At 37.7% G+C, this 24618-nt stretch overlaps 1 protein-coding gene across 3 annotated transcripts in view; it reads right to left on the bottom strand.

The window, feature by feature from the left end:
* Nucleotides 1-24618, bottom strand: part of RBM25 (RNA binding motif protein 25) — a 61289-nt gene that overhangs the window by 4090 nt on the left and 32581 nt on the right. For all 3 annotated transcript variants that reach the window (XM_047864664.1, XM_047864663.1, XM_047864662.1), the window contains 12 exons: nucleotides 20070-20255; nucleotides 18653-18706; nucleotides 18331-18414; nucleotides 14518-14804; nucleotides 12957-13179; nucleotides 12567-12656; nucleotides 9974-10047; nucleotides 7459-7609; nucleotides 4043-4367; nucleotides 3396-3670; nucleotides 2961-3059; nucleotides 1400-1447 (listed from right to left, as the gene is read on the bottom strand). In XM_047864664.1, the coding sequence (XP_047720620.1) occupies nucleotides 1400-1447; nucleotides 2961-3059; nucleotides 3396-3670; nucleotides 4043-4367; nucleotides 7459-7609; nucleotides 9974-10047; nucleotides 12567-12656; nucleotides 12957-13179; nucleotides 14518-14804; nucleotides 18331-18414; nucleotides 18653-18706; nucleotides 20070-20255 (1896 nt within the window). The remainder of the gene's footprint in view (nucleotides 1-1399; nucleotides 1448-2960; nucleotides 3060-3395; nucleotides 3671-4042; nucleotides 4368-7458; nucleotides 7610-9973; nucleotides 10048-12566; nucleotides 12657-12956; nucleotides 13180-14517; nucleotides 14805-18330; nucleotides 18415-18652; nucleotides 18707-20069; nucleotides 20256-24618) is intronic.

Genomic DNA, 24618 nt, shown 5'->3' with positions numbered 1-24618 from the left:
GTGTCCCTGAAAGACCCTGACATTCCTATAGCCTTCTCAGGAAGTTCCTTACTTTCGAAGCCTTAGTCTCAGAGAGGGGAAGCTGCTGGGGCCTCCCTGTTTCTCTTTGCAAACATTATTCTGACCGAGGTTCACTAGCTCTCACTACGCTACTTCCCACTCCAATAACAGCCATCTAGCAAATACCTAGTCTTCCACTCACAACAGATGGAACACTCTAGCTTTGCTTCCTATATTTCTCTTCAATCTCTGTCCAAACACACAGGAATTTCCACTTCTATGTGTATGACCCAGGCAGAAAATTCACATATAGTCTAAACCAGGACATCAGCTTGACCCCAGAAACTGTCTCTCATGGCAATATTTGCAACACACCATTGTCTGGATCACTTGTCTGATTGTCTGAATACATCACTTCTTTCTTAAACATTCTACTCTCTCACCATAACCGCTCTTCCCACAGTGTCACTGGAACCACCAGCCCTTCATTCATGCAACCACCAGCTTCATTCCGATGTTACTGCCTTCTCTTCCTAGCTTGGAGTTCACAGTCCATTCAACCATTCTCACTTCCACCATCAGTTCTGCTCCTCCTTTCTTTTCTCACAAAATCACAATGTGAAATAAATGCAACTACTGACTTGATTCTAATACTCAAATTACATGTAAGTCGGACTTGAGTTTAACTACTACCTGTCCAAGTGACAAAAGTTACAGAAGTCTTTCCAAGTCTGCTTATTTTATTTATTTAATGTTTTTAAAATTTATTTCTGAGAGAGAGAGAGAGAACAAGAGGGGAATGGGGTGGACAGAGAGACACAGTACAGAGGATCCGAACTGGGCCCTGCACTGACAGAAGCAAGCCTGATGCGGGTCTCAAATTCATGAATCGTGAGATCGTGACCTACACCGAAGTCGAACACCCAAACAACTAAGCCACCCAAGCACCCCTTCAAGTCTCAGTTTAGATGGTAATTCCTGTGATGCTTGTCCTAACTGCTCCATCTCCTCTGTCCCCACATCTTTTTTTTACATACCCCCATGATAACAAGTATATTATAGTACCCGAATTAGTATACCTATCTCCCTGCTACTTCTTTAAGAACAGACCCAGTAAGCACTTAATGAATGTTTTCTAAAGGTATGGATAGATCCAGGATTTATATTTATGATACATACAAACAACAAAGGCAAGGGAGGGAGAGAAGACTGTTAATGTTGTCTAATGACATCTTGACGTGAGTACTTTTTAACTTCTTTTAATGTAGATTCACATTTTAATTCAGACTTCTAAAAAGAAAGATTCTGGAACCAACAAAGGTAAAAATTTAACCAAATACAGAGAAGGTTAGTCTGTTTACAGATATTGATTAGAGTAGTAATAATAAATGTGACTTACCATGGCAACATCATCTAAAATGCTCTGAGGTGAACTATGAGCCATTACCTAAAAGAAACAAATAATCATCATTTTGAAAATGAATTCAAAATTAGCAATATAGTCAAGAAATGTTTAAAGTGCCCTCAAACTAATATGGGAATTTCTTGTGACTAAAGAAACTTTCTATAAATTTCTTAATTCCCAGAACCCCACTCTCTTCAATGGAAGTTTTCCACCAGAACTTGGGATCTCGATCATTATACTATGTGTTCTAATTCAAATCTGGAGTACAAATTTCAGTGCTACAATAATTACAAGTGGAAAGGGCAGCCTAAGTTTGCTAGAACAGTAGTGGTAGAAAAATAAGCACCTCCTTGAAATGTAATTAGTTATTCCTTTACAGAAATATAGTGCTTCTACTATAATAACTGCTTATTAACAATAATAAAGCTTTGCCTCCAGGAGACAACAGAAGGATGTAGTATACCTTGGCGGTTAAGAGTATTAAAACTACAAGTTATACAGACTTGGCTCTTACTATGTAACCATGGTCAAGATACAATCTCCCCCTAAGCCTCAATCTCTTCATGTATAAAATGGAGATAACAATAGTAATTTATACTTCCTAAGGTTGTTGGGAGGTTTAAAGAACATAAACTCCCATAAGATGCTTAACACAGTACCTGCAAAGAACACAGCTCGGCACACAGCAAATCAATCAATAAAAAGGACCATTATCATTCTATGAAGGAAACTATTTTGCTCCTCTTTCTAAGGATGGATGACTGACAAACTGATGAGATAACCTATCAGCTGTCTCCACAAAAACCTCCCCAACTTGGGGTGCCTGGGTGGCTCAGGCAGTTATGCAATCTGACTTCAGCTCAGGTCATAATCTCATGTTTCAGGTGTTCAAGCCCCACATCGGGCTCTGTGCTAACAGCTTGTAGCCTGGAGCTTGCTTCAGATTCTGTCTCCCTCCCTCTCTCTCTCTCTGCCCCTTCCCTTCCCTGCTCGTGCTGTCTCTTCAAAAATAAATAAACATTAAAAAAAAAAAAAGCTTCCTCAACTGTACTTCAGCAGCATTCTAACTGTTAAGACAAGAAGGTGGTGGCAAGGCATTCTTGGGGGCAGAAGAGAGCAAAACTGGCAGCAGTCAGCAAATCTGTTCTCCTTGACCCTCTGAAATGAAAGCATATGGCATAAGGGTATGAGATAGGGTGGAAGCCATGAAATCTCTTACCTGAAACTACCATAGACTTAATTTTGCAAGACTTTTTTATTTTAAAAAGTGTCTAATATTTTATTTTATTTTTTAATGTTTGTTTATTTTTAGAAAGAGAGACAGAGCATGAGTGGGGGAGGGGCAGAAAGAGAGGGAGACAGAGAATCTGAAGCAGGCTCCACGCTCCGAACCGTCAGCATAGAGCCCAATGCAGGGCTTGAACCCACAAACCGTGAGATCATGACCTGAGCTGAAGTCAGATGCTCCACTGACTGAGCCACCCAGGCACCCCGAAAGTGTCTAATATTTCAAAGATAACACAAATGTTGGGGATGGAGGGAGTAAAAGACTAACCTTAGAACAAACAAAATCAACTAATGTAGCTTCCTCTTCACCTATGTATTCTATAATTTTCTTATTAATCCATGGTCTAATCCGTCGTTCCATCAATATCTGCAAAACAAAGCATGGTTACTCAGTTAAAAGAACTTTTTATTACATTTACTAAAAAGTCTAATGTTAGTGATTTTTCATAAGACTAAAATATAGCATGCTATCATTCACAAGTTGAACTAAGACAGGTAGGTATCAAGATACAATTACTTGCTTGTAGTTTATGAAGACTTTAAGTACCACCAAGAATTTCCTGAATCGTCTACCTAAATTCCTTGGCAGGTCAAGATGCCAGCCAAATTATCATCGGTATTTGGCATTAATAGAATCAACTGAGTTTGTATGCTATGATCAAAAACTACTTCCAATAAAAATGAAATACAATTTGCTACTCACAGAATCCACAATAGACCAATCCAGGGGATAAGCAAAGAGCTCAGGTTTGGCTGTAGGGATTTTCTCAATGAGGCTCTTGATGTGTTTGCGCTTTTCTTCAGTGTTTACGGTGCCTTTGGCAGCATTTTTATCATCTTCACCATAATCCAAGGGAACCAGTTTCCGTTTTCGGGGTACATCATCACTGTCTTCATCCTCAAATTTGTTAAAGACACTATCTACAGGGAGTTTCTTTCTCTTCACAGAGTTAGGTTGACCAGGACTATTGGAAGCACCTATAGTAAAAATTCTGTATTAGCATGATGACTTCTTCAACTTTCATTTCATTTTACAACCCACCATCCCTCAAGAGCATTGCATAATATACTTTCACAAATCTCAGAGAAAGATCCCAACTGTAAAAAATAACTCACTACTCACAAGTGCTAGAAAATTTAACTTTTCACTTCTTCTCAGAACTTGAGGCAGCTGCAGATATAGGAGCACTAGTAGAACTACGAAAACAATCGTGAGCTAGAAAAGCATTTTTGAGTATTTTTCTATCTACCTACCAAGCAGCACATTACTTATGTTTTTTCCTTAAGGCAAAATTTAAGTGTATACAGGGGGGAAAAATAAAGGAAAGAAGGAAGAAAATGCTAACGTACCCAGTTTAAGACTTAGTCCTATTTTTGGCCTATGTTCCTCAGGTTGCTGTTGATCTGGTGAATTTTCATGAGGAATAATAATACCACAAGGAGACTCATCCCCAGGAGTGTTGGGAGTGGCATTGCCACTGGCAGAGGAAACAGATGGGGCAGAACTGATGGGCCTCAGAGTTGGTTTGAGACAGGGCTTTTGCTCTGGCTCTTCTTCCTCTTCCATGGGTTCCTCTCGTTTTTCTTCTTTTTCTTGCTTTTCTTCTTCCTCTTCCTCTGATTCTGGTTCTTGCTTTATTTGTGGTTGTCTGCGCCTTTCAGCCTCTTGTTCCATCTAAAACCAAAAGATAACGTGACTAACTTTAACAGATCACAACTATACTCAACCAGCTTTTTTATTATATTATCTTTCAAAAAAATCTTTTTCTTTCTCACTAGGAATAATGAAACACTGCTTGCTTCTATAATCAGAAAGCTTCATAAATCTGTATGTTAGGTACTCTGCAAAATGTTTTTTCATTTTTAACATTTATATATACAGTTATTTATACCCTTCAGATAAAACAAAGGTAAATACATAATAGGTGGCGAATTCAAAATGAAAAGATAGGTTTTTATATTTTTGTTAAAGAAATTATAGCTCAAAGTTTCATTTTTTTTTTAAATGTTTATTTATTTTGAGAGACAGGGAGAGAGAAAGGGAGAGAACTGGAGGGGTTAGGCAAAGAAAGAGGGAGAGAGAATCCCAAGCAGGCTATGCACTGTGCAGAGCCTGACGCGGGGCTCAAGTTCACCAACCATGAGATCAGGACCTGAACTAAAATCAAGAGTCAGACGCCCAACTGACTGAGCCACCGAGGCACCCCCCAAAGTTTTATTTTAGAACAGTATAGATAATACATAAGAGGGAACTCAAACCCTAGCTTGGTCATAACTCATTTGTTCTATGGCACCTGGCTGGCTCAGTCGGTATAGCATGCAACTCTTGATCTTGGGGTTATAAGTTTGAGCCCCACAGTGGGTGTAAAGATCAATTAAAAATAAAATCTTAAAAGATTTTTTATTTGTTCTTTCTAGGTCATGGCTAAGGGCGGTAGTCACTTTTGTATTCACGAACAGGAAAAGAAATGGGGAGGGTGCGCCCGGGTGGCTCATTTGGTTACGCATCTGACTTCAGCTTAGGTCATGATCTCAAGGCTCGTGAGTTCAGGCCCCACGTTGGGCTCTGTGCTGACAGCTCAGAGCCCGGAGCCTGCTTCAGATTCTGTCTCCATCTCTCTCTGCCCTCCCTCTCTCAAATCTAAACATATAAAAAAAAAAAAAAAATGGGGAAAATTTTTTGGAGTTAAAAGCCTATTAACAGAGCACCTGGGTCACTCCATTGGTTAAGTGTCCAACTCTTGCTTTCAACTCAGGTCATGATCTCACAGTCATGAGATCAAGCCCTGCATCGGGCTCCAAGCTGGGACTTGAGCCTGCTTAAGACTCTCTTCCCCTCCCCAACCCACACTTTAATAAATAAATAAAAATAAAGCCTATATGTCAAAATGAACACTCTCCCTGAAATCATGAAAGATCACACACACACACACACACACACACACAAAATAACCATTAAAAGCATTATAAAAACTTGAGTGAATAGATCAATAATTTCTCTAAGCATGAAACAGAAAAACAGGGCAAAAAGATCCTTAACTATGTAACAATTAATAATTGGTGCATGACATGACTCGATGCCATAAAACTATCAACTCACAAAGTAGGACAATGACAACTAAACAATGTAAGGCATTCAAACTCACTGACAGAGAATCAAAGCATAAAAACACACCTAATCTGAATGTTACAATAGTAAGGACTTAAAAGACTAACAACACACTACGATGGTCAAGGTATAAAAAAAAGACATAAAGGCTATACACTGGCAAAATTCTGGGTGGAAGATTATACTCTATTTAAAGGCACATTAGAAAATAGCATGTAGGGGCGCCTGGGTGGCGCAGTCGGTTAAGCGTCCGACTTCAGCCAGGTCACGATCTCGCGGTCCGTGAGTTCGAGCCCCGTGTCAGGCTCTGGGCTGATGGCTCAGAGCCTGGAGCCTGTTTCCGATTCTGTGTCTCCCTCTCTCTCTGCCCCTCCCCCATTCATGCTCTGTCTCTCTCTGTCCCCAAAAAAATAAATAAACGTTGAAAAAAAAAATTAAAAAAAAAAAAAGAAAATAGCATGTAAATTATAATCCCATTTACAAAACTTATCTTAGTAGGATATACATATGCCAGTGTGATGACATTTAAAAAGCAACCACAAATCATAGCACCTGGGTGGTTCAGTTGATTAAGCGTCTGACTCTTGATTTCGGCTCAGGTCATGATCTCACAGTTTGTGAGTTCGAGCCTAGAGTGGGCTCCACGCTGATACCACAGAGCTTGATTGGGATTCTAGCTCTCCTCTCTCTGTGCCCCTCCCCCTGCTCATGCACTCTCTCAAAATAAACATTAAAAAAAAGTTTACAATACTATTAGCTTCATAATATATTAAGAACTAAGCACTTTTCTAAAGTGACACACTGTTCTTTTTTTTTTTTTTTTTTTTTTTTTTTTAAGAGAGAAAGAACACCAGCTGTAGAGGGAAAGAAAATCTCAAACAGGCTCCACGCCCTGTGCGGATCAGGTCACAGGGCTCGATCTGACAACCCTGGGCTCATGACCTGAGCTGCAATCAAGAGTCAGACGCTTAACTGATGGAGCCACCCAGGTTCCCAACACACTCTATTCTTAAAAGAAAGGGATATGCTATGTCCTATAACAAAGTCATTTCCTCTTTTTAAAAATATTTTTATCTTTTTAATGTTTACTTATTTTTGAGAGAAAGAGACGGAGCATGAGTGGGGAAAGGGCAGAGAGAGAGAGGGAGACAGAATCCAAAGCAGGGTCCAGGCTGTGAGCTGTCAGTACAGAGCACGACATGGGGCTCGAACTTGCAAATTGTGATATCATGACTTGAGCCAAAGTCAGATGCTCAACTGACTGAGCCACCCAGGCACCTCTGTTTTCCTTTTAAAGTGAAAAGTTGTTCATGAAAACATCTTCAATTTATTTAAGAAATAAAAGATTTCAGGTGGCAATGAGAAAAGGAACTCAACCCACAAAAGTCAGGAAGTGTCAACGCACATTACAGGAAGGACAGATTTCTATAAATGTTTTCTTAGATGACGTTCCTTTAACTTAGGTAATATTCACAGAAATTAAGGAAGAAAACAGCTGGAAGATGTTTAGAATTAAAATTGTAAATCAACTAACACTGGTGATTTGTATGATAGAATAAAGAAAAAGACAATATCCTCCCCAAAACCAGCAAGATACATGAAACATAAGCTGCATCTCCCTTATAAGAATACTGTTGTGAATGTTATATTATCTCACCCTCTGGAGCTCTGCGTCTGGATCTGGGTGTCCTTCAGCCAGAAGGCGCTGCCTGATTTCCTCTAGCTCTTCCTTCTCTCTTTTCCTGTCCCGTTCATCTGCTTCCATTTCCTTTTCCCTATCACGCAATCTTTTCTGAAGAGCGCTTCCTCTGCAAAAGTAAAACATAACAGGCCTTAACATTCACATCAGCCAATAAACCTAACAGAAGTATCTTCTCCAGAAGTATCTTCTTTAAATACTAAAAGCTATATGATAAAAGAATGAAAAATGTGTTACTGTTCTTTATCTGCAGAACACCAACACCCAAGACAATGTGCTACCTGGTAATGTTTAATAAGGAAACATTGTCTTCTCATTTACCACCATGACTCATTCTTAAGTCATTTTATTTATTTGTTCATTTTTAAGTTTATCTTGAGAGGGAGAGAACATGAGCACAAGAGCAGGGAAAGGGCAGTGTGTGAGGAAGAGAGAATCACAAGTAGGCTCAGTGCTTACTCGGGGATCGATCTCAGGAACCATGTGATCACGACTGGAGCTGAGATCAAGAGTCAGCACTTAATTGACTGAGCCACTCAGATGCCTCAAGTCATTTTAAATAAGTATCTAAAACAAGTAGAAAAGCAATTTTCAGATGAAAGAAAGCTCTCATTTTGTACTTATTACAGAGAGAAACCCTGACACATAACTTGTGTTCTTTTGGATGCCAAGTTGTGAAAAATTAATACAAGGAGTACCATGAAGAATAGTTCTTTTTTTTTAATGTTTGTTTATTTTTAAGAGAAAGAGACAAAGCGTGAGTGGGGGAGGGGCAGAGACAGAGGAAGACACAGAATCCGAAGCAGGCTCCAGGCTCTGAGCAGTCAGCATAGAGCCTGATGCAGGGCTCGAACCCACGAACCATGAGATCATGACCTGAGCTGAAGTCAGAGGCTTAACCGACTGAGCCACCCAGTCGCCCCGTTCTTTACCTTCAATTTAAATCAATTCTTTCCATAATGGAAAACATCCTAGAAGGAAGTAGTGCAGAATCAACAGAAAACAAGAGATTCTCCCTACCCAGCAGTTTATTACATATCCCAGAATGTTGAAATTCTGTAATACTGATTTTACAATTCAATAATTTACTGACTTTTTTCCCCTTTTCTAAAAAGTCAAATCCTTGGCGTGCACTTAAGTTGCTAATTCCAGGGGCACCTGGGTGGCTGAGTTAGTTAAGCGTCCGAATTGGGCTCAGGTCATGATCTCTCAGTATGTGAGTTCAAGCCCCACATTGGGATCTGTGCTGACAGCTCAGAGCCTGGAGCCTGCTTCGGATTCTGTGTCTGTCTCTCTCTGCCCCCCTCCCCCACTTGTGCTCTGTCTCTATCAAAAATAAATAAAATGTAAAAAAAAAAAAAAAAAAAAATTGTTAATTCCAATGTTTTAATTATGTGCAGTGAGTATATTAAAATTACACATTAAATGCCTTCCCTACATGCCTGGATCACGTCAGGTACATGAGATAAAAAAAAAAAAAATCACAATATTGTCCATAGTTTCAGGGAAATTATAGTTTGGGATGGAGGAAGGGGAACAAAGCAAACAAATTTACACTACTGTCACAGCACTAAAATTAGAGTAGTTTATTATTATTTTTTAATGTTTACTTTTGAAAGAGACAGCACAAGTGGGGGAGGGCACAGAGCAGGGGAGACACAGAACCCAAAGCAGGCTCCAGGCTCTGAGCTGTCAGCATAGAGCCCAATGCAGGGCTCGAACCCACGAACGGTGAGATCATGACCCGAGCTAAATTCGGACCCTAAACTGAGCCACCCAGGCGCCCCTAAGAGTAGTTTAGAAATGCCATGGGAACATGAGTTTACAGGAGGAGGAAAGGTAGGCTTTACAACCCTCACTTCAGAAAAATATGTCAATTGGGCAGCGGATGGGATGGTGTTTGGTTGGCTTCGTAACATTCTTGAAATCCTTGAAGACAAAAATTTTTAGACCACCTTAAATAGTTATTACTAGCTATTGGGGCACCCGGGTGGTTCAGTGGGTTAAGTGTCCAACTTCTTCAGCTCAGGTCACGATCTCGTGGTCCCTGTGTTTGAGCCCCGCCTCGGGCTTTGTACAGACATCTCGGAACCTGCTTCTGATTCTGTGTCTCCCACTCTCTCTGACCCTCCCCTACTCATGCTCTGTCTCACTCTCAAAAATGAATGTTAAAAAAATTTAAAAAACAAAAACTAGTTATAACTTGTTATAAAAACTGGACCTCTTTAAAACACATGAAAAAAGTTAAGCGGTTTTAATACTATCATGGACACCCCCCAAAAAAGATAGAATTGTTGATCTCTTTCCAACAGTTCTCCCCTGTACTCCCCAAAACAACATATCAAATATGGGGGTGATTACAAGGTAGAACATGCAGATTTTCTTTATTATCCCACTGAGTGAACCTGTCTGCTCTGGTAGGGAACATAAGGCTAATACTAAAAGGTGAGCTCATAAAGCAAGGCTTATTTACCTGTAATATTTGGGATCATCTCTATCATCATCATAATCTTCTAAGAATTCTTTTAGTCGTTTAGCTTCTTTTGCCTGTGAGAAAATTGAAGACAAAGTGTACAAAATTAACATGTGGGTAATGTTAGGTTACCCCCTTAAAAGGTCATATTTGTTAGCCCCTCCTCCTTTCTTGGGAAATAGATTTTTCTCATCCATATCACTTGAATACTATAATTCTCATGTACTTGATATATTTAATTTAAATAACATTAGATATATTCTATCCTTTACTCTTGAAACAAGTCAGATTAAGGACTTATCCTTGCAAAAAGCACATACAGTATGCCACATATAGTATTTACTCCCTGAATATAATCTTCAACATATGGTAATGAAACTTGAGCATATGAAGAAACAAAATTGTAAGCTATTTTATAGAATCTATTAAAAAAAAAAATTCTACATTTCATTTGTAGGGTATTACGCTATAGAAAGCAGTTTTTATAAAATGTAGAATTGAAAATCCAAATCATGTTCACGCATAAAAATCTAGGGGTGCCTGGGTGGCTCAGTCAGTTAAGCGTCCAACTCTTAACTTTGGCTCAGGTTATGATCTCAAGGTTCATAAGATCAAGCCCCACATTGGGCTATGTGCTGGACATGGAGTCTGCATAAGGTTCTCCCCACCTCACCCCCGTCACTCCCCGACTTGTGCATGCGCACGCTTTCCCTCAATCAATCAATCAATCAATGTAACACCTATCTAACTCTGAGTGCACAAACCATTAAAGTATAGGACTTTCTCTTATTTTTGGAATTTCAAATATAATTATATTTAATAGCACTTACAGGTAACAATTACATAAAGCTATACAATATAAGTAAATAAATATTTACTTAGAATTTATATTCTCATCTATTATATCAACAACTTTTGTATCTACACACAAAGCAGATAATGCTAGGCTTCTAAATATAATAAAAGTTCATTATTTTGACTAAAGTAAAATTTTAATAATTTCATCCAGTTCAAATGTTACCTCTCTGTAAACACCTCCCTAACCTAACCATCTATCCATCACAAATTCCTACCCCCAGACAGAATTAGTCGTTCTTTCTGTACTCCCTAAATACTGTAAACACACATTTACCATACCTTAAACACTCACACACACACTACAGTAACTACCTACCTAAAGTTAGAAGTAAGAGTTACTCTTGTGTGCCCAGTACCCAGCACAAGCCCAAGGCTGGGATATAATGTACACACAAAATGGGTCAAATAAACGAAAACAGGCTGTCAAGTAGAAACGACAAAATTTACAAATATCTAAATAAAACACAGGATGGTGCATGAGGCACATACTAAAAATACAAACATAAGTTACCAGTCTTGAGGAGTAGAAACTTTCACTTTTTACATCATATACTTGTTATTCGGTTATGTTTATATAATGAGCACGTAACTGCTTTTGTAACTGGACTTTTTTAAAGCTTTCAAAGAATAATAGGAAATTTTTCTCTAGAAAGACAGATTTCAGATTTGCTTGTTAAGAAGCAGAATCACTTCAAATCTATTCCACCATGTTGTTCGTGGCAAACATTTCTTATTTTAACTGTTTCTCACTATGTTATTCTCTTCCTATTTTCTAACCTAGCGATGAGAAAGAAATTCCAGAATGGGAGCACCAATTCAGGAGAACTGAAATTACGTTCATTCTCTGGCATTATGGATCTACTACACAGAAAACCCATACTATCTATCTAGTTGCTGCATGCACCCTCTTTTGGTTACTTACAAATACTCCCTCTATGTTTCATGTTCAAAAGCTATTTGAAAATTCCTAAGTTCTGTGACGTTTTTGGAAGAACAATCTCCAAACTGGAGATAAAGAAACCTTCATGAAATTCTGGCAAAGACAGAACGCATGGAACATGCCACTAAAACAAATACTATATAAAATCTTTTGTCATTCTACTTAGTAACGGCCTATGCGAACTGCTTTACTATTATCGTTTATCAAATAGCGTGAATGCAAAATGTAAAGGTTCATTTTTATGATTATCATGTATTTAAAAGAAACAGAGCATAAAGAAAAAAGTAATTCGTAAATACTATATACTGAAGATAATAATTTTGATTTATAAAAACAGAGGTCTTTCTTTACACTGTATGTTAACTGGAATTTAAATAAAAACATCAAGAGGGAAAAAAACAGGTCTTCTCATGGCATGATTCCCTTCATCCACATATACTACACCAATACAGAACAGTATCAATGCCTCTTCAAATTCAAAATGTTGCAGATTCTTAATCAAAGAATGTTCTATAACTAATCATTTTACACATTCCTCCTCTATGACAGATTCACTTCAGTGGTATTGCCAAAAGGTAATTTTGTTTATAGGCAGCAAAAATGTGAAAAATAAGAGTAAGAAAGATTTTGGTGGTCTGGAATTGTCTGAAGATTATTTGAAATATGTAAAAATTAAGTAATCTATGCTGAGAGCTTATACATTTTAATTATAAAGTTACTTCTAATTCTAGTTAATGGTAAAGAATTTGATCTGCTTTTTATTTGAAAAATCACTTATCAACCTAGAATAATTACCATTTCTCTTCTTCTTTCTTCTTCTCTTTCGGCCTCCTTCTCATACTCCCGGGTTTTCTTCCGTTCTCTGATTTCCCAATTCTTAAGGCGCTAAAAAAAAAAATTGCCAAAGCTTCACAAATGTAAGCAAAGGGCCCCAACATGTTTGACTAGCTTACTGACTAGCAAAGCTTTAAAACTGAAAGCATTTCAAGGTTTGGGAGTTCGACCCCGCATCAGACTCTCTGCTGTCAACAAAAAGCTTGCTTTGAACCCTCTGTCCCCCACTACTCTCTCTCTCTGTCCCTCTCCTGTTCACGCTTGCGCACGCGCACACTCTCTCAAAAATAAATAAACGTTAAAAATTTTTTTAATTAATTAAAAAAAATTTAAAGCATTTCCTCAATTTACCTCTTGGTAAGCAGCTTCTTTCTCACGGAGTTTTCTTTCAAGTTTTCTTCGTTCATAAGCATCCTCTTCATCCTCTTCTCGGTCCCGCTTCTTGTCTTTCTCTCTCTCTCGTTCCCGTTCCCTTTCTCGCTCTCTCTCGCGCTCTCGTTCTCTTTCTCGTTCCCGTTCTCTCTCTCTCTCTCTTTCCCGCTCCCGTTCCCTTTCACGATCTCTGCTCTTTTCTCTATATAAACAAAAGATTTACAAAGTCTGTCAATCCCTCTGTTTTCCTTTAAAACCGAGGGAAAGGAGGACAATATATATTACAAAATACACAAAATCACAGGCCAGAATTTAGCATTTGATTTCTGCAGAATTGTAAACTCCTCTACATTCACCAGAAAGACACAATATAATTCTAGTCCCTAATTCTAAACTGCATTCTAAATTCAGCATTAATGCTTATCAGTATTTCAGAAAACAGACAAACCCACATATAAGAAATACCAAGGACTGACAAACAAGTTAAAAGATGGTCTACCCAACTAGTGATCAAAGAACACAAATGTTGGCAAAGATGTGGAGAAGAGCATGTTGCATGGATAAATTATAACTGTATCTACCAGCAATGAAGTGTCCTCCAATATTTAAGTCAAAGTGATAAAAAAAAAAAAATCAGAATATATGTAGTATGATGCCATGGATCTCATTAAATACAAATATATGTATGTACATAGTACATAAAACAATAGTTTATGTATTCATATCTGTAGTAAAAGTATGCTATTGTATATATGTCAAATTCTCAATAACGGTTACTCAAGAGGATAATGATTATTCCAGCAGAGGAAGTTAAAAGATTTTAATGCCCACTAAAGATTAAGGACACTGGATTTCTAGTTTCAGCAACTGGTGGACTAAAAGTGGACCTCCTTTTGGTTACAATCAGGTGAAAACCTACAACACAGAAATGTATTATCTGAAAACCAGCTTGGGGAAAAAAGGTGAGTTTTTCATCCTTCCCCACTTGCTTCCTTTGTTCATTTTTTCTTTACCTCATTCCTAAATAATTTAAGATGATTCATCAAATTCAACAAAATTAAGGAGAAAAATAATAAAACAAGGTGAAATTAACTAGAAGTCCTAAATAAAGAGTAAATTGAGAGCTGGGCCGGGCGGGGGGAGTTGTGGCCATACAGCAGGCTACAGGACCACATACAGACATGAGTGGCTAAAAGCAGTGGTCCTAGAGCTGATTTCCCAGGACATGGGACCTCAATGAAATGGTAAACAGAAAAGATGCCCACCGACCCAGGGAGACAACAGGGACTCATGTCTTCCCAGAACACTGGGTGGAGAGTGGCTGCATTCTGTGTCCGTGTAAATCCTGGCTTCAGACAGTAATTAACTCTGAAGTTGAAAACCGTTACTTGAACCAATGCTTACGTGCGTGAGACAGTAAGCCAGGCACGCTCTGTGGCTAAGAAAATTCTCTCCTCACAGAAACATAAACAGTGTGGAGAGTAACAACGTACAGTTCTACTGAAGCAATCAGCAAACAGTAACTTCCACCAAACCTTACCTTGATCGACTCCTGTCCTTATTCCGATCCGAGCTCCTTTCCCGATCGCGGTCCCGGTCTCTCTCGCGGTCTCGGTCCCGATCTCTCTCTTTAGTGCGGTCACGATCCCTATCCCGTTCTCGTTCCCGCTCCCGTTCCTTCTCCTTTTCTCGTTCACGTTCTCTTTCCCTTTCTCGTTCCCGTTCTCGCCTTTCTCGTTCCCTTTCACGCTCCCTCTCTCTTTCTCTCCGTTCTTTCTCAATTTCCTGTCTTTCTTTTTCCTTTTTGCCTTTCTCTTCTTCCAGTTTCTAGAAACCAATAAAAGTACTTTTAGAGTTAACTCTGTAGCTCCAGTATTCAGATATTTCCCGGCGCATTGCCCAATATGGGGAACAAAAATAACCAAACCACTGGTACTTTAATATTAAGTACTTGTGGTTTTACTTGGCAAATTAAACTGAAGCAATCACAAGACTATATAGATTGCGTGCAAACCCAGATACTCTACACAGACCAGGAATCTCCAATCTTGGATGCTGGGAGATTGCGTCAAGTGTGGCTGGCCACTCAATGATTACGTAACAACTAAAATGACCATGAGGAATGTGGTGATTAAAAATAATATCTAGAAATACAATCACTTAGCTAAAATGTAATTCCTCTCATTATGAATTTCTGTAAACCAGTGCAACTACTGATTTACTACTGATACTAAATACAACCCCCAGACTTCCCATTACGTAAAAGGTTACTACTTGAAGGTTTTAAAGGGGAGGTGGGGGAGGAGAGTCAGGTCACTGTAATACAAATAATCTTCTACCCTCTGGTTTGCCCACCCTCCAAAAGATAAGCTGAATTCAGCCAAGATTTGCCCTATTATCTCAATGGAAACATTTACTCCCACCATTACAAGATGGACAGCCCACCAAATACAAAAAGTTTGAAAATACACTCACTTCAAGCAAAAATGTACATAATTGTAATAGTCTCATTTCACTTAATTTTAAAAGCAACATATTTATGCCCATTATGCCTATAAGACAATAAAAATATATCAACAGTGATAAATCCATCCTTGGAAGGAACGATTGCATATGAACTTACAGATGCTGTGCTAGGACATGGATCGCCAACACTGGATTAACCTTGCCTACAAGCTATGTTTCTGGGAGGAAGAGCAAGTACATGGTTCACAAATAAACCAAATAACAGAGTCAGACCAAGTTTGTACCCTGACAAGATTACCAGTGTACCACACGGTTTCTACACAAACTCCGAAAAAAAGAAAAAAAAGAAAAACCCAAACAGGAAAAACAAAACGAAAACAGAATACATTTATCCCTTTGGTTCCATGTTTAGTGTCACCGAAAAGAAATTTAAACTGCAACAATAAAATGTGCATTTTTTTTTTTGTCTTTTCTCAGTCATGTAAAGCATTTAAAACAACTTTAAAAAGCAATCTTACCTGTCATACTCTTTTTCTCTCGCTCATGGTTCAGAGAACTGACAGAGGATTATGAAAGAGAAGCTAATGCATGAGAAATCAATATATTCAGCTGCTGTGCCAGTCTATATCAAAGGAGAATGTAGGCAAAGCCAAGACTGAATACACTGAAGTTACAAAGAGAAGAGAAAAGAAATGGTAGAAAGAGGACAGAAACTGAAAACTATTTAAAGGGGCAAATTAGAATGTCTGAAACAGTTCTAATGGACTATAAAAATTTGTATTGTAAAATGAGGCTAGACTACACAAAACTTACCTCAGTGTCATACACTTATAAAGAAATGTTTATTTCTGAGATAATAGATACTTACAGATCTATTTTAGCTGTTCCAATAATAATCTCTTTTGTAGGATTTAATGTTTTTACTTTTGCTTATTCACTGCACTACTTCTTTTTTAGATGTATAGTTCCACTTAATGTAAATAATAATTTGTTTCAGAACTCATTTCAAAAGTTTTGTTCTAAGTAAATACACAAGTGAGTGAATCTGGACCATACTAAATGCACTTCTAAAACAATCTATATGCAGTAGGTAGACACACACACACACACACACACACACATATATATTTTAAGACAAACACTAGAGAAAGAGAATATGGAAGTGAGTCTAAAAGGATGTAAGAAAGTAATGAAATAATGAAGAGGAAAGGACAGGAAAAAAAAATCATAAATCTTACCTTAGTCTCTCTTCAGACTCGTCCGTGCTGTAAATGGACGCCCCCTGCCACGCTGATACCCTGACAGTCCGTGGTTATTTAATAAACTCATACCAAAACATGCAAAGGTTCACTGAGCTCATTTTTTGTTACTGGAGTTTCAAATGTCCCCTTTAACCATACCACCCAACAAAAAGAACTATATTTTGTTTTCATTTTGATCTTTCTTTAAAATACATTTTGGAAATTCAAAACATCCCCACCCCCCACCCCCAACAACAGTGAAGTAAGTCTAAGGCAGTCAAATGCCTGACAGCTTCTCAAACTCTGAAGCAAATATCTTTTGAATTAATTTGTTAAAAACACAATTTCATCATACTTTACCAATGACATGACAGGGTTTAACAAATAACAACAAGGGGGTAAACCACACACACAACCGTATACCATTTTCAAGCTTACTCAGGCCCTGAATTTGCGTATTGAACCTAACCAAAAGTATCCCACAGTATCCCAAAAGTATCCCAACTAATGACTTCCCACAGACTACCATTTAAACTCAAAATTAATTTGGGAAAACTTTATTTGTGCTTTTAGATACTTAGTTCCCAGAAAAGCACTGTGTATGTGAGCTAGGGCTGGGCATCTGGATAATAAGTGTTCAGCAGCACTGATTCAATAGCATTAATTGTCAACTTGGGATTTGGAAAGCAGTAAGAAAAAAGAAGATCGTATAAAAGAAAAAATGAACACTTAACACTTCACTGAGTTAAAGATCACTCAGTATTTTGAGTAATAACCAGTAACATCTTATTATCTCTAACATGAAAATACATTTCATGCGATATTTGCATTTTACCGTCCATAAGCATCACCTTCAACACCAGCGAACACTCACAGATGCACTGTCATTGAGAGAAGCTTTCAATAGGCAAAACTCGTGAGTGGGATTTACTATGCACAAATACCCATTTCCAAGCCAGTTACCCCTTTGCATATTTTTCTGAGGGGGCATCCATAAATATAATAAAAAACAGAAGCTCATACTTACATCCTATTCCTTGTTACTTTCCAAGCTGAGAGTTTCATCTTGCATTAGTCACCATATGATCTCTATCATAATGGTGGGGGTCAATGAATAGATTAGCTTTATGGGAATTTACAGTTCTTCCATGCATCTAAAATTTGGTAAGTCTGGTAACCACTGACCTACTTTTTAAAATCTCCCCCTCTCAACTTAAATCTACACAAATATAAATCTTAAATTTCAATCTTGGCCCTAAAGCAAAGGTTTTCCTACGATTAAGTTAAATAAATGCCCCCAGCAATACACTACAGTGTAGGTTATCCTGCTGCCCCACTGAATCTAGTTTAAATCTGATCTTGATGTTCATGTTAAAATCTAAAAGTAAAATTAGCTTTTATTCATACTCAAGTGAGGTGACTGTAGAGTAGTCAGTAACTGCAACAACTAAGCACAATATGTCAAGGACCACTTTAAAATGGTATGGTCTTCTGTTTCTTTGTCTCTATCTAGATATTAATTAACCTATAAAAAGCATTTAAAATTATATTCTAATGTAAGGTTGATTTTTTTTTTTTTTTGTCTGTTTGCTTTGGATTCTGTAAAAAGTCTAGATTGGTATCAAGTGAAAAAACAAGAATACTACCTTGTGTGTGTCTCTGAATTTGCTGATCTCTCGGGATATCAGATCTCTTTTGTCTTCTTCCATTTCTATAGCATTTATATCCTCCTAAAAAAAGATAGGGGGGGATAGGAGAGAACGCATTATAGATCAATCTACATCAATACAAATATATTAAAACTAGAAGTTAGATATTCTGTACACATTACAAATAGATAGTAACTAAACAAACAGAACTTATATAGTAAGAAATCTAGTGATCTAAGTTAAATAATGAGATGTCAGATGAACAAGAATCACAAATCTGGCCATTAGCAGTAAACAGTCATTGTCAATGTAAACGAACCTTAGTGATGAGTGGATAAGGGATCAGTGGGGCCACTGGAAATCTACGGAAAATCTGCGGAAAAATCCACAAAGATTAAAAAAAAAAAGCAATGAGTTAACATTACTCTGCACAACAATGCTCTGTATGTTTATACTATAAGCAATGCAAGATTTCTGTGGCATTTTCTTGATTTCAAATTACTTAATAAAAAAGATTTCACTCACTCTCTTTAATCCCTCCTGTCACCTACCACCTCCTCACCCTCCAATTCCCCCAGGCAATGGAATAAGCAAAGTCTCACTAGCAGGATTTTTTCCTCCAAACCCAGGAAAAAATCATACCAACAAAATTCACCCATAATTCCTGCCATACAGCAGGATTTGATTCTTTCCTCCCAACCCAAAACAAACAAATATGTCTAGTAATTTTTTCCCTTCCCATTAACGCTGGAAGAGGAAGAACAAACTCTAAACCATCAACTACCTTATGACTATCAATTCCCATTCCCAACAACTGGCATTTCACTAGACAGGTTTTTAAGGTCACATAAGGAAAAACAAGCCAAGTGATAAAAATGTATTTGTCCAGAAAGCTAATTGAAAATGAAATTCAGAATAAAATAAGGCACTGAAATTTAAAATAAAATGACTGTAACTACCCCTTCATTTTAAAAACTAGAGTGTATGTTTCACAGTACTCTTTCATGGCACATATAATCTATGCACGTAAGACACTTCCAATATTTCAAAAAAATACTCCCCATAATTCTCTAAATTTATCCAAAGGAATGAATATTAAAAAAAAAAAATTGTCTTTCAACCTGGACTCCTTACTATTTAATTAGTGTAGGCAGGCAAAGAGTGGTAAATTAGAATACCCTGGGGAGGAGTGTTTCATCTTGTACTACTCTTTCACAGTCCTCCAGTTAGAAGTTCAGTGGTGTTACTGTCCACAGAGGGAAATAAGCAGTAGTTTATAAGAAAACGTGGCTAAGAATCAAAGAATGGGTGAAAATCCTCAGTGAAGGACATCTGGTATCCTGCTTAGAGCAGGGATAGAACAGTATCAGGGAGTAAGACAAAGCAAAGCCAGCCCCTTCACGGCCGAAAAAACAAAAACAAAAAAACTTCCTTTGTCCCTTAGTACCAGCTTCTACTTCGTGAGTTAAGGTTTTTTCTTTATGAAATTTGAATCCACAGATAAATACAAGCATCCATGCCAGTGCATTTCAAACACACAAAACAAACATTTTGGTAAAAAAATTCATGAGTTACTTGATTAAACATGGTCAAATTAGGCTTAACTGTATATTGTTATAAATGCTAGTCATTTTATTTTCCCCTTGAAAGTGAAAATGAAATGAAAGCACAAGAGTGACACCATAAAAAGTAAACCGTAGAAATGACTCTGTTGTCAGAAATCAAGTAACACATACGTCCTCCTTCTTTTCCTTCTTCTTCTTCCTGGGGTGAGAGTCAGATTCTTGTGAGGGGGCATTGAGCTCACTGGAGTATTCTCGAATTAAAACTTCAATGGCCCCTTTGATCATCTGATCTCTTCTCTTTGTCTCTTCATCTAAGGCTTCTTCATCATCATTAGTGACAGTTTCTGGCCTTGCATTCTTTAAAAAAAAAAAAAAGGCAAATTCAGGGGAAGGAAGGCAGAAAAAAAATTAAAAAAAAACAAGAAAATTAAAATCATTCTAAAACAAGGTAGTACACAAAACAAACATGTTTTTCTCCAAAAGAGCATCTCTGTAGTCCGAGTAAATGCAGATTTGGTTTTGTTCTTAACTTCACAAAACTAAACTTCATTTGACTTACTGATTTTTCTCAGATACTGATACTTTATCATTTTCTTTTGCTTTCTTCCTTTAATAGCTAATATTCTGACCCCCAACCAGTTACAGGAAGATTAAACCACAGGACTAACATAGTACACAAATACATCTGCAAAGCTTTCAGGTTTTCAGACTGTCTTGCTCAAATACTTCCACAAACTAACGACATTTACTACATTAACCAATTCAGACTTGAAAATTTAATTATGTGAAAAAAACAAAATACACTTGTACGCACACTACGACAGCCACCTTTACAGACACCATTTAAAATAAACAAAAGCAAAATAAAAATAAAATAAAAGCATGTGCAGGTTAAACAAATGAAAAACACTAGGTAGCTATATACAACAAAATGCAAGCATAAAAAAAAAAAAAAAAAAAAGACAAAACAAAACGCAAGCATCAGATAGGCCAGGGGCTGAAACAACTGCATCTCTTTTCCCCTTCTGCTTTCTATAATGTGGAAATACCACTTAAAAAAAAAACCAGGTACTTATACTCTAAGAAGGAACCAACTCTAAATACTACATAAGTCTTTCTCCCATGACTTGCACATGTAGTATTACAAAAAATAAAAACACAAAATTCATGTTGTAATGCTTCTCGCAAGTAACTATTTGCAGGATTTATTACTTTTTAATATTTATTTATTTATGAGAGAGTGTGCACAAGCAGGGAAGGGGCAGGAAGGGGTTGGGGGGGTGGCAGACACAGAATCTGAAGAAGGCTCCAGGCTCTGGGCTGTCAGCACAGAGCCTGACATGAGGGCTTGAACCCATGAACTGTGAGATCATGACCTGAGCCAAAGCCGGACACTTAACCAACTGAGCCACCCACGTGTCCCTAGGACTTTATTATATTTTAAAAGAAAACTAGACTAATTGTGTTGATGTGAAAAAAAAAAAATTACTGACTTCTAACGTACTATAATTCTTTTTGTTTTTATCTTAGTTCTATTTTAAAAGGCACCTGGCAAAGGAATTAATTCAATTCAAACTACAAAATTTAATCATATATATTTAAGTTTGTTTGTTTGTTTGTTTGTTTTTTAGTAATCTCTACACCCAACATGGGGCTCGAACTCACGACCTCGAGATCAAAAGTCACTTGCTCTTCCAACTGAGCAAGCCAGGTGTTCCCAAACTACAAAACTTAGAGAATGACCTCAAAATTTTGGGTAATTTCATTACTCTCAGTCTTTTCTTAAAACTAGGAAAAACAGAAAAGTATGACAAGCAAAAACATAAAGATGTATACAAAAACTTTTGTAATTTAAAACTGTACACACACATGCCTCAAAGTAATTATCTATTTACTTGGTAAACATGTTGTTATGTGTTTTCAGATTCAAATAAAAACAATGCTCTTCTGCATAAATGCTGGCTCTTGTCACAATGCATACAACTATTCAAGGTAAGTTTCACATCTTGTAGCTCCTTAATATAACTTAGTGATGTCAGATTTCATAATTCTGAAAGCAACCTTCAATGGATACTTCTTCAACAGGCAATTTTTTTTTTTTTTTTTTTTTTTTAAACAGCTCACAACCCTGAGATCAAGAAGACCTGAGCTGAGATCAAGAGTCAGGACACTTACTGACTGAGTCACCCAGGCACCCAACAGGCATTTATTTCTTAATTTTCTCAACAAATTTTTTTTTTCATTAGGAAAAAAATTTTTTTAAGTAATCTCTACATGCAAAACGGGGCTCGAATTCAAACCCCGAGGTCAAGAGTTGCATGCTCTACCGACTGAACCAGCCAAGCGCCCCCTGGCTCAACAAATTAAGAGACTACTATCTGCAAGGTAGGTACTAGGCTAGATGGCAAAAAATTCAATATGGGGAAAAGAAATGACCTTGCCCTTAAGTATTTAGTAAATAGGATAAGAAGTTACGATACAGGTTAAGGTTAAGTTAAGGTACAGGTTAAGGTTCAAGTTAAGTTATAAAGTGTGGTATATATAAAACTAACCACTCGAAGTTCCTCACTTTCCCAAACCTGCCTCTTGATCCAATCTTGCGCCAACTTTTTACTTGGTTATCTTGGATAAAGAAGCTTTATGCAAGAACAGTAATTAAACTTAAAATTTATTTACCAAAAACACTGTAATCTATAACTGTGGTGATGTGTTTTTACTTTAAATCGATAATATATGGCAATAAGGTCTCTGTGCAGCATTCACTAAAATCCCTTCAGTAATGCTCTGCTTCTTCACGTCTTTTTTTTTTTTTAATAATTTCTTTAAGTTTATTTATTTATTTTGAGAGAGACAGCATGAGCGGAGGAGGGGCATAGAGAGAGAATCCCAAGTAGGCTCTACACTGTCAGCACAGAGCCACCAAGTGCTCTCTCCACAGGTTTTAAATTAAATAATTAACCTGCCAGTAAGTTGCCACTGAAACTGTAGGTCCGGAGACACACATGAACCATTTCAACCCAAATCCTCAACTGCTGAGACCTAAATTCTGTATTATGAAAATACCTTTGGGGTGCCTGGGTGGCTCAGTTGGTTAAGTTCTGACTTCAGCTCAGGTCATGATCTCACAGTTCTTGGGTTTGAGCCCTACATCAGGCTCCACGCTGACAGTACAGATTTGAGCCCCTCTCCCTTTACCCCTCTCCCACATGTGTGCACCCTGCCCTATTTCTCTCTCTCTCTCAAAATAAACTTAAAAAAAAAGAAAGAAAGAAAGAAAACACACTTTCGGAGAGACCATCAAGTCTGTCTTTAGCATTTCCCCTACATTCTAAACTCCTTTCCACAAACCCTCTACATCTCCATGCTTTCCTAAGCATAAGACTAGAAGTAGGGTTATAAATCTGAAGGCCTGGTCATTTAAAAATACTCAGAAGCCCCTGAGGTGCCTCCCACCACCATCCCAAATCAAATTTAAATATTAGTATAGCTGGTCTTACCTAAGTTAGGAGTAAAGCATTTGAAATGAATTCACACCTTATGAATGACTACCATCCTCTGATCTACAGAGAAAATGTACATTTTTAGGGGCACCTGGGTGGTTCAGTCAGTTAAGTACCTGTCTCTTGGTTTCAGATCAGGTCATGATCTCACAGTTCATGGGTTCGAACCCCACATCAGGCTCCATGCTGATGGTGCAGAGCCTACTCGGGATTCTCTTATCTCCCTCCTTCTCTGCCCCTTCCCCCACTTGCTCGCATGCTCGCTCACTCATTCTATCTCAAATAAAGTTAAAATTAAAAAAAAATTTTTTTCTTTAAATATTTATTTATTTTTGACAGAGAGAGACAGACACAGAGCATAAGCGGGGGAGGAGCAGAGAGGGAGACACAGAATTCAAAGCAGGCTCAGGCTCCAAGCTGTCAGCACAGAGCCCGACGTGGGGCTCAAACTCACAACTGTGAGATCATGACCTGAGCCAAAATCGGGATGCTCAACCGACTGAGCCACCCAGGCGCCCCTAAAGTTATAATTTTTTTTAAACATGTGTATTTTTAGAAGGAAAGCTTATTAGCCCAAATCTCTTCACCAACTGTTAATGTAAGAAAACCAAAAATAACTAGACATATCATGGAAGGAAAAGTTCTTTTTGGTTTCAACTTAAGGTCTACTTCTGGGTCTTCAACCATACACAATTTTCTGATTTCCAGTTTTTTCTTCACTTCAGAAACAGAAAGCACGTTCAGTAACACTGAGCAGCAAAAGATGAGGGAGTTAGCAGTACAAGAGGACCACAGAAACCAACTGAATATCTGCGAGGTTTATGTGGCCCACCTATTTAGCTCTTTTCAGAGGAATTAAAAGCTTCAATAGTAAAGCTACTGGTAGTAAAGCTGAAAAACACCTCTTCCAGGCTCACTCTTTGGCACTGACTTGGTTTTGACTCTAGGGTCCAAAACAAGAACTTCTTTGGGAACTTAAGTAAAAGCAGAGCACTTTCTTTTGAGAAAATGTAGATTCAACCAGACTAATCTCCAGCAAAGATGTAAAAATTAAAGATGTCCCTATCTGCAGCATGCATCCTCAATTAAAATGCAATGCCAAGAGGCTCTGTCCAGAGATTATCTGTACTTCCAACACTAGTCAGAAGTCATTCTTTTTTTTTTTTTTTTTTTTTTTTTTAGTTTATTTATTTTGAGAGAGAGAGAGCAAGTGGGGAGGG

This window comes from Prionailurus viverrinus, chromosome B3 (genome assembly GCF_022837055.1).
Source record: "Prionailurus viverrinus isolate Anna chromosome B3, UM_Priviv_1.0, whole genome shotgun sequence".
NCBI lineage: Eukaryota > Metazoa > Chordata > Mammalia > Carnivora > Felidae > Prionailurus > Prionailurus viverrinus.
This window is presented reverse-complemented; position numbering and strand designations above follow the sequence as displayed.